We start from the raw sequence: 15857 nt of genomic DNA on the forward strand, positions 1-15857 counted from the left end.
ACAGCATTCTAAGCGAGACGATAAAATGAAACTGGCTATCCTAAAACTCTTCAACTTGGTTCTGAGTGTCGGTTACTTCCCTGATATCTGGAACAAAGGACTCATAACGCCCATATACAAAAGCGGGGACAAAGTCGACCCAAATAACTATCGAGGCATCTGTGTAAACAGTAACCTGGGGCAGGTATTCTGTAGTATCATAAACAAAAGACTTATAAACTTCCTTGAGGAGCACAATGTCTTGAGTAAAAGCCAAATTGGATTCCTACCAAACCATAGATCATATCTTCACCCTACAGACCCTAATTGACAAACATGTTCATCAAAACAAAAGCAAAATCTACTCATGCTTTATAGATTTCCAGAAGGCTTTCGATTCCATCTGGCACGACGGTCTATTCCTGAAACTTATCGAAAGCGGGGTAGGGGGAAAAACATATGATGTAATTAAATCAATAAATGTGCAGTTAAAATTGGAGACAAACAAACAAAATACTTCCCACAGGGGCGGGGGGTGACGCAGGGCTCGCCCATCTCACCGACACTCTTTAATATTTACATAAATGAATTGGCAAAACTACTTGAACAATCTACAGCACCCGGCCTCACCCTATATGAATCCAAGGTTAAATTCCTCCTCTATGCAGATGACCTGGTTCTGCTGTCACCAACTAAGGAGGGTCTACAGCAGAACCTGGATCTGCTGGAGTCATTCTGCCAGACCTGGGCTCTGACAAATGCCCAAAAAACCAAAGTCCTTGTGTTCCAGCAAAGATCCAGACATCAGGGACCCAAAATAAATTTCACACTCGGAACAACCAAAATTGAACAAACCACTAACTACACATACTTGGGCTTAAAAATCAGTTCTACGGGAAATTTTCATCTGGCTGTGAATGAACTGAAAGAGAAAGCAAGAAGGGCTTTCTATGCCATTAAAAAATCAATCCAAATAGAAATCCCAATTAGCATTTGGCTCAAAATGTTCAAATCAGTAATTGAACCAATTGCACTCTATGGCAGTGAGGTGTGGGGACCGCTAACACAACAAGAATTTGCAAAATGGGACAAACATCCAATTGAGATCCTACATGCAGAATTCTGCAAAAGTATCCTCCGGACTCAAAGGAAAACCGTAAACAATGCATGCAGGGCAGAACTAGGCCAATATCCATTAATAATCACTATCCAAAAAAGAGCCACCAAATTTTGGAAACACCTAAAAATGAGCAACCCCCACTGCTATTACGAAGCCCTGAAATGCCAAGAGAGGACCATAAAGAAAAATACCCTCAGTCAACTAGTCCTGGGACTCAGTGAAGTAACTACTAACACTACTAATAATAACCAGCCCCAGGACAGTGACAGCGTAACACAAAGAATTCGACCCAACACAATCGTCACTAAGCAAAAGGAAAAATATCTCTCATATTGGGCAGAAACAACAAAAACCCAAAACAAACTCAATTGCTACTTGGCCCTAAACAGACAATACAACATGGCTGATTACCTGACCATGGTAAAGGATAGCAAACTGAGAAAAACCTTGACAATGTACAGACTTAGTGAACATAGCCTGGCCATCGAAAAAGGTAGACACAGGCAGACCCGGCTACCAAGAGAGGACAGGATATGCTCTCACTGCAGTCAGGGAGTGGTGGAGACAGAGGTGCACTTCCTCACAGCTTGTAGAAAATATCAGGGCATAAGGGAGAACTTCTACCCAAAATTCACAAAAATATGCCCGGAATTCAGAAATTTGAAGGACGACCAAAAACTCCCATACCTACTAGGGGAAGAGAGAAATTGTGTAACCTTGGCGGCACACTATGTTACAGCTTGCCATAAACAGAGGGACAACCACTAAATATAAGAAAAGAGTATATACAAATTATATGAATGTATATTTATACACTCAGGGATATATCTGTTTATACACTGTATGGATAGATCTGTATTTTTGTGTACAAACATGAATGTTTTTCGATGCTTTGGCAACATAAGATGTACCTTGTCATGCCAATAAAGCGAATTGAATTGAGAGAGAGAGAGAGAGAGACAGAGAGAGAGAGTGAGAGAGCAGAGAGAGAGAGAGACCGAGAGAGAGACCGAGAGAGACGGAGAGAGAGACCGAGAGAGAGAGAGAGGGGGACTGAGAGAGACCGGCAGAAACAACAAAAACCCAACGCAAACTCAATTGCTACTTGGCCCTAAACAGACAATACAACATAGCTGATTACCTGACCATGGTAAAGGATAACAAACTGAGAAGAACCTTGACAAGGTACAGACTTAGCGAACATAGCCTAGCGATCGAAAAAGGCAGACACAGGCAGACCAGGCTGCCAAGAGAAGACAGGATATGCTCTCACTGCAGTCAGGGAGTAGTGGAGACAGAGATGCACTTCCTCACAGCCTGTGGAAAATATCGGCATCAGGGAGAATTTCTACCAAAAATTCTCACAAATATGCCCCGAATTCAGAAATCTGAATGATAACCAAAAACTCCCATTCCTACTGGGGGAGGAGAGAAGCTGTGTAACACTGGCGGCACACTATGTTACAGCTTGCCATGAACAGAGGGACAACCAGTAAACTAAGAAAAGAGTATATATAAACAATGCGAATGTATATTTATACACTCAGGGATATACCTGTTTATACACTGTATGAATAGAACTGCGTTTGTGTTCAACCATAAATGTATTTTGATGCTTTGGCAACATAAGATGTACCTTATCATGCCAATAAAGCGATTTGAATTTGAATTTGAGAGAGAGAGAGAGAGAGAGACAGACAGAGGGACCGAGAGAGGGAGGGACCGAGAGAGGGAGGGACAGACAGAGAGAGAGTCCCTTCCTCTCACTCCCTTGTCCCAGTGCGAGGGGATACCGTGCCCCAGCGCGAGGGGGTGCCCCAGGCTCCAGCACGAGGGGGTGCCCCAGGCCCCGTGCCCCAGCGTGAGGGGGTCCCATGCCCCAGCGCGAGGGGGTGCCCAAGGCCCCGTGCCCCAGTGCATGGGGGTGCCCCGTGCCCCAGCACGAGGGGGTGCCCAAAGCCCTGTGCCCCAGCGCGCCGGGGTACCCCGGGTCCCGTGCCCCAGCGCGAGGGGGTCCCCCGTGCCCCGTGCCCCAGCGCGAGGGGTCCCCCGGGTCCCGTGCCCCAGCGCGAGGGGTCCCCCGGGTCCCGTGCCCCAGCGCGAGGGGGTCCCCCGGGCCCCGTGCCCCAGCGCGAGGGGGTCCCCCGGGCCCCGTGCCCCAGCGCGAGGGGGTCCCCCGTGCCCCAGCGCGAGGGGGTCCCCCGTGCCCCAGCGCGGGGGGGGGGGGGGGTCCCCCGTGCCCCAGCGCGGGGGGGGGCGTCCCCCGTGCCCCAGCGCGGGGGGGGGGGGGGTCCCCCGTGCCCCAGCGCGGGGGGGGGGGTCCCCCGTGCCCCAGCGCGGGGGGGGGGGTCCCCCGTGCCCCAGCGCGGGGGGTCCCCCGTGCCCCAGCGCGGGGGGGGGGGTCCCCCGGGCCCCAGCGCGGGGGGGGGTCCCCCGTGCCCCAGCGCGAGGGGGTCCCGTGCCCCAGCGCGAGTCGGCGGTTTGGGAGGATAGCGGAGGTGAAATCAGTGTGAGATTTTGCAGCACATTGAATATGATGGAAATTTTTGGAGTGAAGAAGGAAAGTGGGAGCAGTCCCCGACTGACAACCCTCCCCCCTGCCCACTGAGAGCAGAGACGGGGAACTCTGCTGTTAACTCTCTGTGTGTTGACGCTGGTTGACTCTTTTTATCGGATGGTTTCCACGTGTGGCCTATTTCACTTTGGGCAGGGGGGCATAATACAGGCCGCTGAACAGGGTCTGTGCAGAGGGCACTGCGTAGCTTTTAATGTGTATGGGTGGGGGGTTGGTGTGGGAAGGGTGCGAGGGTCGTGGGAATGGACGAGGGACAAGGGGGAGGGGGCATGGGGCGTGAGAAGGGGGCGAGGGCCGTGGGAATGGATGAGGGGCAAGGGGGGCATGGGGTGTGAGAAGGGGGCGAAGGCCGTGAGAAGGGGGCGAGGGCCGTGAGAAGGGGGCGAGGGCCGTGAGAAGGGGGCGAGGGCCATGGGAAGGGGCGAGGGGGAGGGGGAGAGGCGAGGGACGTGGGAAGCTGCGAGGGCCATGGGAAAGGGCCAGGGCAAGGTGCGTGAGAAGGGGGCGAGGACCGTGGGGAGGGGCGTGCGAAGGGGGCGAGGACCGTGGGGAGGGGCGTGCGAAGGGGGCGAGGACCGTGGGGAGGGGCGTGCGAAGGGGGCGTGGTGTGTGAGGAGGGGGGCGTGGGGTGTGAATGGGGCGAGCTGCTGGGGGCGAGGGGTGTGAGAAGGGGGCGAGGGGGAGGGGGCGAGGGGTGTGAGAAAGGGGGGAGGGGGCGAGGGGTGTGAGAAGAGGGGCGAGGGGTGTGAGGAGGGGGCGAGGTGCTGGGGGCGAGGGGTGTGAGAAGGGGGCGAGGGGTGTGAGAAGGGGGCGAGGTGCTGGGGGCGAGGGGTGTGAGAAGGGGGCGAGGTGCTGGGGCGAGGGGTGTGAGAAAGGGGCGAGGGGTGTGAGAAGGGGGCGAGGTGCTGGGGGCGAGGGGTGTGAGAGGGGGCGAGGTGCTGGGGGCGAGGTGCTGGGGGCGAGGGGTGTGAGGGGGCGAGGTGCTGGGGGCGAGGGGTGTGAGAAGGGGGCGAGGGGTGCGAGAAGGGGGCGAGGGGTGTGAGAAGGGGGCGAGGGGAGGGGGCGAGGGGTGTGAGAAGGGGGCGAGGGGAGGGGGCGAGGGGTGTGAGAGGTGGTGAGGTGCTGGGGGCGAGGGGTGTGAGAGGGGGCGAGGGGAGGGGGCGAGGGGTGTGAGAAGGGGGCGAGGTGCTGGGGGCGAGGGGTGTGAGAAGGGGGCGAGGGGAGGGGGCGAGGGGTGTGAGAGGGGGCGAGGTGCTGGGGGCGAGGGGGCGAGGTGCTGGGGGCGAGGTGCTGGGGGCGAGGGGTGTGAGAAGGGGGCGAGGGGTGTGAGAAGGGGGCGAGGGGAGGGGGCGAGGGGTGTGAAGGGGGCGAGGGGAGGGGGCGAGGGGTGTGAGAAGGGGGCGAGGGGTGTGAGAAGGGGGCGAGGGGAGGGGGCGAGGGGTGTGAGAAGGGGGCGAGGGGAGGGGGCGAGGGGTGTGAGAAGGGGGCGAGGTGCTGGGGGCGAGGGGTGTGAGAGGGGGCGAGGGGTGTGAGAAGGGGGCGAGGGGAGGGGGCGAGGGGTGTGAGAAGGTGGTGAGGTGCTGGGGGCGAGGGGTGTGAGAAGGGGGCGAGGGGAGGGCGAGGGGTGTGAGATGGGGTGCGGAAGCCGTGCAGAATGCAATGCGATTTCTTACCTTGCTCTTTCTCGTGTTGCAGATAAACTCACCCATGAATTCAGTCAGCAGCACGGAGGACGTGAAACCACCTTTGGGAATTAACGGCGTGCTTAAAATGTCGCCGCACTCCTCAAACTGTCCACTTTCACTCACGAAACACATCTGTGCCATTTGTGGGGACAGGTCTTCAGGTACGTGTGTGTCACTGCTCACTCTACCGATCCATTGCTCTTCACCATCACCACGTCAATTCATTCATTATCCATTGACTGGTCTGTTTGGACTGGTCTCCGACTTGACAAGGTGAGCCTCTTTCAGGGAGTGAGGAAGAGGTGCCCCCAGGTCGGGGCGGTGCCCCCGGGTCGGGCAGGGCGGTGCTCCCGGGTCGGGCGGGGTGGTGTCCCCGGGGTGGGGCGGTGCCCCCGGGTCGGGCGGGGCGGTGCCCCCGGGTCGGGCAGGGCGGTGCTCCCGGGTCGGGCGGGGCGGTGTCCCCGGGGTGGGGCGGTGCCCCCGGGTCGGGCGGGGCGGTGCCCCCGGGTCGGGCAGGGCGGTGCTCCCGGGTCGGGCGGGGTGGTGTCCCCAGGTCGGGGCGGTGCTCCCGGGTCGGGCGGGGTGGTGTCCCCGGGGTGGGGTGGTGCTCCCGGGTCGGGCAGGGCGGTGCTCCCGGGTCGGGCGGGGTGGTGTCCCCAGGTCGGGGCGGTGCCCCTGGGTCGGGCAGGGCGGTGCTCCCGGGTCGGGCGGGGCGGTGTCCCCGGGGTGGGGCGGTACGCTGAGGCAGTGATCTCCTTTTCCCGTTCAGTCCCCTCTCTGGGTAGATGTGGCTCGTGGTGCTGAATTTATTTCGCGGATGTTCACATTGTGCAAACAGCCAGCTCCAAGATGAAGAATTTCATAATCTTTCCCTCCCTACAGGCAAACATTACGGCGTTTACAGCTGTGAGGGTTGCAAAGGGTTCTTCAAACGCACGGTGCGCAAAGACCTTACCTACACTTGCCGCGACAACAAGGACTGTACGATCGACAAGCGCCAGCGGAACCGGTGCCAGTACTGCCGCTACCAGAAGTGTCTTGCCATGGGGATGAAGCGGGAAGGTATGGGCGCAGACTTCAGAGGTGTGTCTAGTTAGGCTAAGGGACGTGTGCAGGGCTGGCTGTGCGGAGGCACTGGGTGACATGCAGCTTTATTACGGAATAATCAACACTGAAATCACACAGGCCACTCCAAGGTCCCACCTCTTCTATTGGTTTATTTAACATTGCTCTGCTCCGCTCTGCATCCACTGCGAGCCCCTCGCTCGGGCACTGCTTGTCTCGGGGGGGGCGGGGTGGCAGGAACCCTGGCTGATTTCCCCTCTCTCTAACCCAGGGGTCACTGGACAGTGATCAGGAGCAGGAACCCTGGCTGATTTCCCCTCTCTCTCTAACCCAGGGGTCACTGGACAGTGATCAGGAGCAGGAACCCTGGCTGATTTCCCCTCTCTCTAACCCAGGGGTCACTGGGCAGTGATCAGGAGCAGGAACCCTGGCTGATTTCCCCTCTCGCTAACCCAGGGGTCACTGGACAATGATCAGGAGCAGGAACCCTGGCTGATTTCCTCTCTCTCTAACCCAGGGGTCACTGGGCAGTGATCAAGAGCAGGAACCCTGGCTGATTTCCCCTCTCTCTAACCCAGGGGTCACTGGACAGTGATCAGGAGCAGGAACCCTGGCTGATTTCCCCTCTCTCTAACCCAGGGGTCACTGGGCAGTGATCAGGAGCAGGAACCCTGGCTGATTTCCTCTCTCTCTAACCCAGGGGTCACTGGACTGTGATCAGGAGCAGGAACCCTGGCTGATTTCCCCTCTCTCTAGCCCAGGGGTCACTGGGCAGTGATCAGGAGCAGGAACCCTGGCTGATTTCCCCTCTCTCTAACCCAGGGGTCACTGGACAGTGATCAGGAGCAGGAACCCTGGCTGATTTCCCCTCTCTCTAACCCAGGGGTCACTGGGCAGTGATCAGGAGCAGGAACCCTGGCTGATTTCCCCTCTCTCTAACCCAGGGGTCACTGGACAGTGATCAGGCACAGGAACCCTGGCTGATTTCCTCTCTCTCTAACCCAGGGGTCACTGGGCAGTGATCAGGAGCAGGAACCCTGGCTGATTTCCCCTCTCTCTAACCCAGGGGTCACTGGACAGTGATCAGGAGCAGGAACCCTGGCTGATTTCCTCTCTCTCTAACCCAGGGGTCACTGGACTGTGATCAGGAGCAGGAACCCTGGCTGATTTCCTCTCTCTCTAACCCAGGGGTCACTGGACTGTGATCAGGAGCAGGAACCCTGGCTGATTTCCCCTCTCTCTAACCCAGGGGTCACTGGACAGTGATCAGGAGCAGGAACCCTGGCTGATTTCCCCTCTCTCTAACCCAGGGGTCACTGGGCAGTGATCAGGAGCAGGAACCCTGGCTGATTTCCCCTCTCTCTAACCCAGGGGTCACTGGGCAGTGATCAGGAGCAGGAACCCTGGCTGATTTCCCCTCCCTCTAACCCAGGGATCACTGGACAGTGATCAGGAGCAGGAACCCTGGCTGATTTCCCCTCTCTCTAACCCAGGGGTCACTGGGCAGTGATCAGGAGCAGGAACCCTGGCTGATTTCCCCTCTCTCTAACCCAGGGGTCACTGGACAGTGATCAGGAGCAGGAACCCTGGCTGATTTCCCCTCTCTCTAACCCAGGGTTCACTGGACAGTGATCAGGAGCAGGAACCCTGGCTGATTTCCCTCTCTCTAACCCAGGGGTCACTGGGCTGTGATCAGGAGCAGGGACCCTGGCTGATTTCCCCTCTCTCTAACCCAGTGGTCACTGGACAGTGATCAGGAGCAGGGACCCTGGCTGATTTCCCCTCTCTCTAACCCAGGGGTCACTGGACAGTGATCAGGAGCAGGATCCCTGGCTGATTTCCCCTCTCTCTAACCCAGGTGCTGAGGCCAGTGCTACCACTGTCCTGACTGAGATCAGCCAACTCCCCATAGACTGGGGATGGGACCTTGCTGCTCCCCGGGACTCAGTGCTGCACCGAGCAGGGCATTTACCCACTCAGCCATTTGCCTTTTTTTAAATTAAGATTTTTTTCTTGGTTAATTTCCTCTTCTGGTGTTGAATGAGTTCCTGGCCTGGCTCCGTCCAATCTGAGGCTCTGTCCTGGCCTGGCTCCGTCCAATCTGAGGGTCTGTCCTTGACCTCTAGCAGTGTCCAATCTGAGGGTCTGTCCTTGACCTCTAGCTCCGTCCAATCTGAGGGACTGTCCTGACCTCTAGCTCCGTCCAATCTGAGGCTCTGTCCTTGACCTCTAGCTCCGTCCAATCTGAGGGTCTGTCCTTGACCTCTAGCTCCGTCCAATCTGAGGGTCTGTCCTTGACCTCTAGCTCTGTCCAATCTGTTAGTCTGTCCTTGACCTCTAGCTCTGTCCAATCTATTGGTCTGTCCTTGACCTCCAGCTCTTTCCTTGACCTCTAGCTCCGTTCAATCTGAGGGTCTGTCCTTGACCTCTAGCTCTGTCCAATCTGAGGGTCTGTCCTTGACCTCTAGCTCCGTCCAATCTGAGGGTCTGTCCTTGACCTCTAGGTCCGTCCTATCTGAGGGTCTGTCCTTGACCTCTAGCTCCGTCCAATCTGAGGGTCTGTCCTTGACCTCTAGGTCCGTCCTATCTGAGGGTCTGTCCTTGACCTCTAGCTCTGTCCAATCTGAGGGTCTGTCCTTGACCTCTAGGTCCGTCCTATCTGAGGGTCTGTCCTTGACCTCTAGCTCCGTCCAATCTGAGGGTCTGTCCTTGACCTCTAGCTCTGTCCAATCTGAGGGTCTGTCCTTGACCTCTAGCTCTGTCCAATCTGAGGGTCTGTCCTTGACCTCTAGCTCCATCCAATCTGAGGGTCTGTCCTTGACCTCTAGCTCCATCCAATGTTCACCAAAGGGAAAGTCCGAAGTAATTCACTGTTGGAACACAGCTTGTTAACGGAGCCATCCTGGTCAGTTACCATGGGTGCATTGCAGCTCCACCTGATCTCTAAGTGATGCTCTGTCCCCCTCGGTCAGTGCGCCCCCCCCCCCCCCCTCGGTCAGTGCGCCCCCCCCCCCCCCTCGGTCAGTGCGCCCCCCCCCCCCCCCCTCGGTCAGTGCGCCCCCCCCCCCCCCCTCGGTCAGTGCGCCCCCCGCTCGGTCAGTGCGCCCCCCGCTCGGTCAGTGCGCCCCTCCTCGGTCAGTGTGCCCCCCCCCCTCGGTCAGTAATGCAGAGCCCCTCTCCACTAATGTCCCAAAACTCAGTGCGGAAATTATCCAAAATTCACAAACAAAATTTCCCAAATATCACAGAAGTGAAATGTTAATGAACGTTGCAGGAAGTCAGAAGGTTAAACATGAAACCGGCTGCTGTTTGAAGTCCGTGGGGGGGGGGGGATGGGAGGTGGGGGGGGGGGGATGGGGGGTGGGGGGGGTGGGTGGGTACGACTGGCACTCTCTCCGAGTGCCCCGTGTGGTTTACTGGCAGTGAACACGTTCAGTGATGCAGCTGCTGCGCCCATCGCTGATGCACAGGCAGGCTCCGGTACCAGTAATGGAGGTGTCACTGTTAAAGGTGAACACTGAGACTGTGTGTAATTGTAATCCATTCTGCATCTCTTTCAGTGGATTCAAGTTAATTCATTTTTAAAGTATGTGTCTTGATAACCTGATTTAATGATTGATTGTTAACCCCTCGATATCTGATAACATGCTCACAGCAGAGGAAAGAGGCGATTGCAGGTTTCAGACTGGCTGAAAGCCCATTGCAGAGGCAGAGAAATCTCAGTTTCTGTACTTGCCCAGCACTGCTGGACGTGTGTAGCTCAGCAGGTGGCTGTAAGGGCAAGTGATCAGTCTCGGCACGGCCACACCATCCCATAACCCTGCCAGTGAAAAAAGGCTTTCTTTGACTGGGTTGAAGAATCTGTTGCTGTAGCGGGGAATCGGTTGATATTCTGGGGTAAAAGATCACCTCCGTCAGACCCATCTCCTGAGGTCAGAATTGGCTGTGATGCCTTTCACGGTTGATCAGCTTGCTAACTTTCACGGTTCCAGCTCGTCAAATGTGACCATTTGTGTGAGGGGGGAGGGGGGAGGGAGGTGTGCGTGCCCGTGAGCCCATCCCACAACGAGAGTCCGCTCTTGGGGAGAATTGCAGCAATCCGTGTTACCGTGACACCATCAGGATGGGGGTGATGCAGAGACTGAAAGGCGATTGGTTGCGGAGGTGGGACTGGCAGAGGGAATGGGAGTCACAGAGATCGACTGGAGCTTGTGTGCAACGGGTAAAACCCCTTTCAATATTTTAATTGAGATTAATTTGCAAAATGGATTAATTAAAGAGCCAAATAAAGGAAATACCATCGTATCCTGATCGAATCGCAACGTGCCTCGGGAAATCAGGAGATGCTACTTATATAATAAAAGTCAGTGCTTGCTGGCATTGGGCCGGGGTCTGGAATCTGAAGAGGGTCGCGCGGGGGTGTTGTCGGGGGTTGGTGAAGGAGCAGCAAGCTGCAGTGGAGATGTCTGTTCCCGTGGAGTTGCTCGGAGCCTGGTGAGAGAGTGCAGGCGGCCGGCGCCTGGGCCATAAGCAGCTTCCTGTGTCAGGCTGTGCTGTGCCAACCAGCACGTACCAGCAATCAACACAGGAAACCAGGAGGCAGCCGGCGGGGGGGATATTGAGGAATCCTCTGCAGAGGGGAGGCCTTTGCAGGAGTCCCTGGGAGAGAAGCAGGGATGTGGAGTGTAGAGAGAGTGGGCTAGAATGTGGGAGTGTGATCGGAGCGGTCTCTGATTGTCGCTCCTGTACGGCAAGCAGCCAAGGTTCGCAATCACCTCTTGCCTCGTCACCTCCCTAAACACTTCCTGTAGAACTCATTATTTTGGATCGCAGTGACTGACATCGGTAAATGTAGCAGCCATTTTATGCACAGTAAGATCCAATAACGAATTAGTTCATCTCTTCCTTTCTGTGGGTGGCAGATTGGCCGGGTCACTGGGAGAACTCCCCCGCTATTCCGCCAACAGTCTCAGAACAACTTTAATGTCCGTCCAAGTTACAGGAACATGTCGAAGGGCTCAACGAGTCTCCGGGAGATGAGACCTCGGACAGGACAGCACCGCCTGGAGACGGGGAGGGGCAGTACTGAGGGAGTGCTGCAGTGTCGGAGGGGCAGTAGAGGGAGTGCCGCACTGTCGGAGGGGCAGTACTGAGGGAGCGCTGCAGTGTCGGAGGGCCGGAACTGAGGGAGTGCTGTACTGTCGGAGGGGCGCTGCAGTGTCGGAGGGGCGGTACTGAGGGAGTTCTGCACTGTCGGAGGGGCAGTACTGAGGGAGCGCCGCACTGTCGGAGGGGCAGTACTGAGAGTTCTGCACTGTCGGAGGGGCAGTACTGAGGGACTTCTACACTGTCGGAGGGGCAGTACTGAGGGAGCGCTGCACTGTCGGAGGGGCAGCATTGAGGGAGCGCCGCACTGTCGGAGGGGCAGTACTGAGGGAGCGCCGCACTGTCGGAGGGGCAGTGCTGAGGGAGTGCCGCACTGTCGGAGGGGCAGTACTGAGGGAGTTCTGCACTGTCGGAGGGGCAGTACTGAGGGAGCGCTGCACTGTCGGAGGGCCAGTACTGAGGGAGTGCTGCACTGTCGGAGGGGCAGTACTAAGAACATAAGAAATAGGAGCAGGAGTAGGCAGTACAAAGAAGGTTCACTCGGTTAATCCCGGGGATGAGGGGGTTGACATATGAGGAGAGGTTGAGTAGATTGGGACTCTACTCATTGGAGTTCAGAAGAATGAGAGGTGATCTTACTGAAACATATAAGATTGTGAAGGGGCTTGATCGGGTGGATGCGGTGAGGATGTTCCCAATGATGGGTGAAACTAGAACTAGGGGGCATAATCTTAGAATAAGGGGCTGCTCTTTCAAAACTGAGATGAGGAGAAACTTCTTCACTCAGAGGGTGAATTTACTGCCCCAGAGAGCTGTGGAAGCTACATCATTAAATAAATTTAAAACAGAAATAGACAGTTTCCTAGAAGTAAGGGGAATTAGGGGTTACGGGGAGTGGGCAGGAAATCGGACATGAGGCTAGGTTCGGATCGGTCATGGCCCTGTGGGTGGCGGAGCGGGCCCAGGGGCCGTGTAGCCTGGTCCTGCTCCTACTTCTTGTGTTCTAATTCTGTGTTAGATTTCAGGAGATGGTTCTATTCACAGGGATTAGTGGAGACCTCGGGAACAGGCTGCCAGCTAGGAGTCCTTCAAGAGTAAATTGGGCCTGTTCCTGGCTGGGGTGGAGATCACCTCTTACAGAAGGTAAGTACTGTAGGAAATACAAGGACAGAGTGATCTCCTGGACGAGTTTCGATCGCCTAGATGGGTCGGAGAGGAATTTCCCAGATTTTTTCTCCCAAATTGGCACATTGGGTTTTTTATCTGGTTTTTCGCCTCTCCTGGGAGATCACATGGGTTCAGGTGGGATGGAGCGTGAAAGTAGATTTGAGGTTAGGATCAGATCAACCATGATCTTATTGAATGGCGGAGCAGGCTCGAGAGGCCGATTGGCCTACTCCTGCTCCTATTTCTTATGTTCTTATGTTCCCAATCTTCTATCCTCCCACTAGATTTGGCTACCTTATATGCCCTTGGTTTTAGTCGGATACTATCCTTTATTACTTTACTCAGCCACGGATGGCTGTCTTTTCTTTTACACCCTTTTTTCCTCAATGGAATATTTTTTTTTTGAAAGTTGTAAAATAACTCCTTGAATGTACACCACTGATCATGTACCGTCTTACCCTTTAATCTATTTTCCCAGTCCACTCTAATCAATTCCGCTCTCATACCTTCATAGTCTCCTGTATTCAAGCTCAGTATGTTTGTTTGAGATCCAACCTTCTCACCCTCTAATTGAATATGGAATTCAACCATGTTATGGTCACTCATTCCAAGGGGATCCTTTACTAGGGCATTTTTTATTAATCCTGTCTCATTACACAGGACCAGATCTAAGGTTGCTTGCCCCCTGGTCGGTTCAGTTACATACTGCTCAAGAAACCCATCCCTAATACACTCAATGAACTCTTCCTCAAGGCTGCCCTGCCCAATTTGATTTGTCCAGTTAATATGAAAGTTAAAATCCCCCATAATTATAGCTGTTCCCTTATTACAAGCCCCAACTATTTCCTGATTAATACGCCGTCCAACAGAGTTGCAACTGTTAGGAGGCCTATAGACTACGCCCACCAGTGTTTTTTCCCCCTTATTATTCCTTATCTCCACCCAAACTGTTTCATTATCCTGACCCTTTGACCCAATATCATTTCTCTGTATTGCAGTGATTCCTTCCTTTATTAACATAGCCACCCCACCTCCCCTTCCTTCCTGCCTGTCCTTCCTGATTGTTAAATACCCTCGTATGTTTAATCCCCAGTCATGGTCACCCTGCAGCCATGTTTCTGTAATGGCCACAAGATCATACCCATATGTAGTTATTTGTGCCGTCAACTCGTCCATTTTGTTGTGAATGCTATGTGCATTCAGATAAAGAACTTTCAAATATGTTTTGTGACACTTAGTTCCTGCTTTTTCCCCTTTTACTACTTTACCTTTTACTCCATACCTTCTGCCCCTTCCTGACACGCTCTGGTTTTTAATTCTCGCACTGCTACCTAGGTCTATGACCTTCTCCGTTGTCATTTTTATTATTTGCTCTCTAGAAACCTCCCCCCCACTAATTAGTTTAAAGCCCTCTCTACAGCCCTAGTGTGGTAAACCACGTTCACTATCGTATCACTGTTAGTAGTTAGCACTGTTCACCACTGTTCGTTATAACTGTATCACTGACCACTATTGTATCACGGTACGAGGTCGCCTCTTGCCACACTGCTATACCTGGGATGACCACCGCCGACTCCGCCTTGGCTCCACCCACCAGGCCAGGTATAAAGGTGAGCGACTGACTGGTATTCCTCCTGCTTGGATCGGATCACCCACGAGAGTGGGCTCTGTTATTTAGTCAATAAAAACCTTTAGTCACCTTCGTAACTCTTCGCCTTTTATTGGAGGAATTGATAGGTATATCAATTTTATTGACTAAATTTAATGATGTCCGACAACGAGTCACAACCGGCGGAGGAGCCACCAGCGCAGCTCCCAGGAGCACAGCCACACCAGCCAGCTTGGCTGCGAGCCCTCAGACCGCCGTACCTGGACCTGAACCCACGAGCAGCAAACTCAGCCGCAGACTTTAAACACTGGCTGGTCTGCTTCGAATCATACCTGAGAGAATCCAGCGTCCCTCAGGCATCCAAACTAAGTGTCCTGCAGGCGCAACTGAGCCCGAGAGTATACACTCTCATCGAGGACATGACTACCTACGAGACCGCCATCAACCTGCTGAAACAGAAGTACCGGACCCCGGTAAACTACATGTACGCTAGGCACCTCCTAAGATCACGGCCGCAACAGCCAGGAGAATCAGTAGCCGAATTCTCACAGGCGCTATATGCACTCGCCAGGAACTGTGACTTTAAATCGGTGTCGGCAGCCGAAAATACTGAAGATAATATCCGCGACGCATTCCTGAAAGGCCTACGGTCCGAGTACTCACGGCAAAGACTGCTGGAAGCTAAAGACCTCAGCATGGAAAAAGCTGAAGCCCTCGCTATCTCCCTGGAAGTGGCCCACCAAGATCAGGAAGCATTCACCAGGTACTGCTCGCGACCCTGGGACTCGGGCCCGACCCCTACCACAGCACCCTTCCCAGCGCCGCCCCCGGGACCTACCTCTGCGTCGGCGTCCCGGACCCGACCGGCCCCGCCACCCCCGGCACCGGCCCCGACATCGGGCATCCGCGATCGGGCCGCCGGCTGTTTTTTTTGTGGCCAGGAGAAGCACCCGAGGTCGCGCTGCCCAGCCAAGAACTCCACATGCAGAACCTGCCTGAAGAAAGGCCACTTCTCCAAGGCCTGCAGGAGCGGATCCTCAGAGGCCAGCAGTGCCGCATGCGAACTATGGGGGCGGCCATCTTCGTTTAGGGCAACTGAGGCCAGCATCCCCACACATGAGTCATGGGGGCGGCCATCTTTGTTTAGGGCAACTGAGGCCAGCATCCCCACACATGAGTCATGGGGGTGGCCATCTTTGATTAAGGCAACCGACCGCAATAGTGCCTCCTGTGAGCTACGGGGGCAGCCATCTTCTCCGTCATTTTGCCCTACCTCGTGGGAGACGCCATTTTACTCACCACGCCCGACCGCCTCACCCGCAGATGACAACGACTCGCTCAGCTACACACTAGCTTCCGTCACCCTGGACCAAGCCCGCCCGCACCATCTGTCCAAGTCAATGATGGACATCAAAGTGAACGGCCACGCCACGACCTGCCTGTTCGACAGCGGAAGCACGGAGAGCTTCATCCACCCAGACGCGGTGAGCCACTACTCCCTCTCTGTCCTACCAACGCGCAGCCGAATCTCGATGGCATCGAGGTCCCACG

The 15857-nt window shown here is 55.4% G+C and overlaps 1 protein-coding gene across 6 annotated transcripts in view; it reads left to right on the forward strand.

The window, feature by feature from the left end:
• LOC147101529 (retinoic acid receptor RXR-alpha-A) overlaps window positions 1-15857 on the forward strand; it is a 209526-nt gene that overhangs the window by 131547 nt on the left and 62122 nt on the right. For 5 of the 6 annotated variants that reach the window (XM_085965195.1, XM_085965196.1, XM_085965191.1 and 2 more), the window contains exons 3-4: window positions 5370-5520; window positions 6242-6442. In XM_085965195.1, the coding sequence (XP_085821321.1) occupies window positions 5370-5520; window positions 6242-6442 (352 nt within the window). The remainder of the gene's footprint in view (window positions 1-5369; window positions 5521-6241; window positions 6443-15857) is intronic. The other variant, XM_085965194.1, reaches the window with a different exon arrangement.

Source organism: Somniosus microcephalus, chromosome 23 (genome assembly GCF_052327205.1).
Source record: "Somniosus microcephalus isolate GS21.2 chromosome 23, FLI_Smic_1.0, whole genome shotgun sequence".
NCBI lineage: Eukaryota > Metazoa > Chordata > Chondrichthyes > Squaliformes > Somniosidae > Somniosus > Somniosus microcephalus.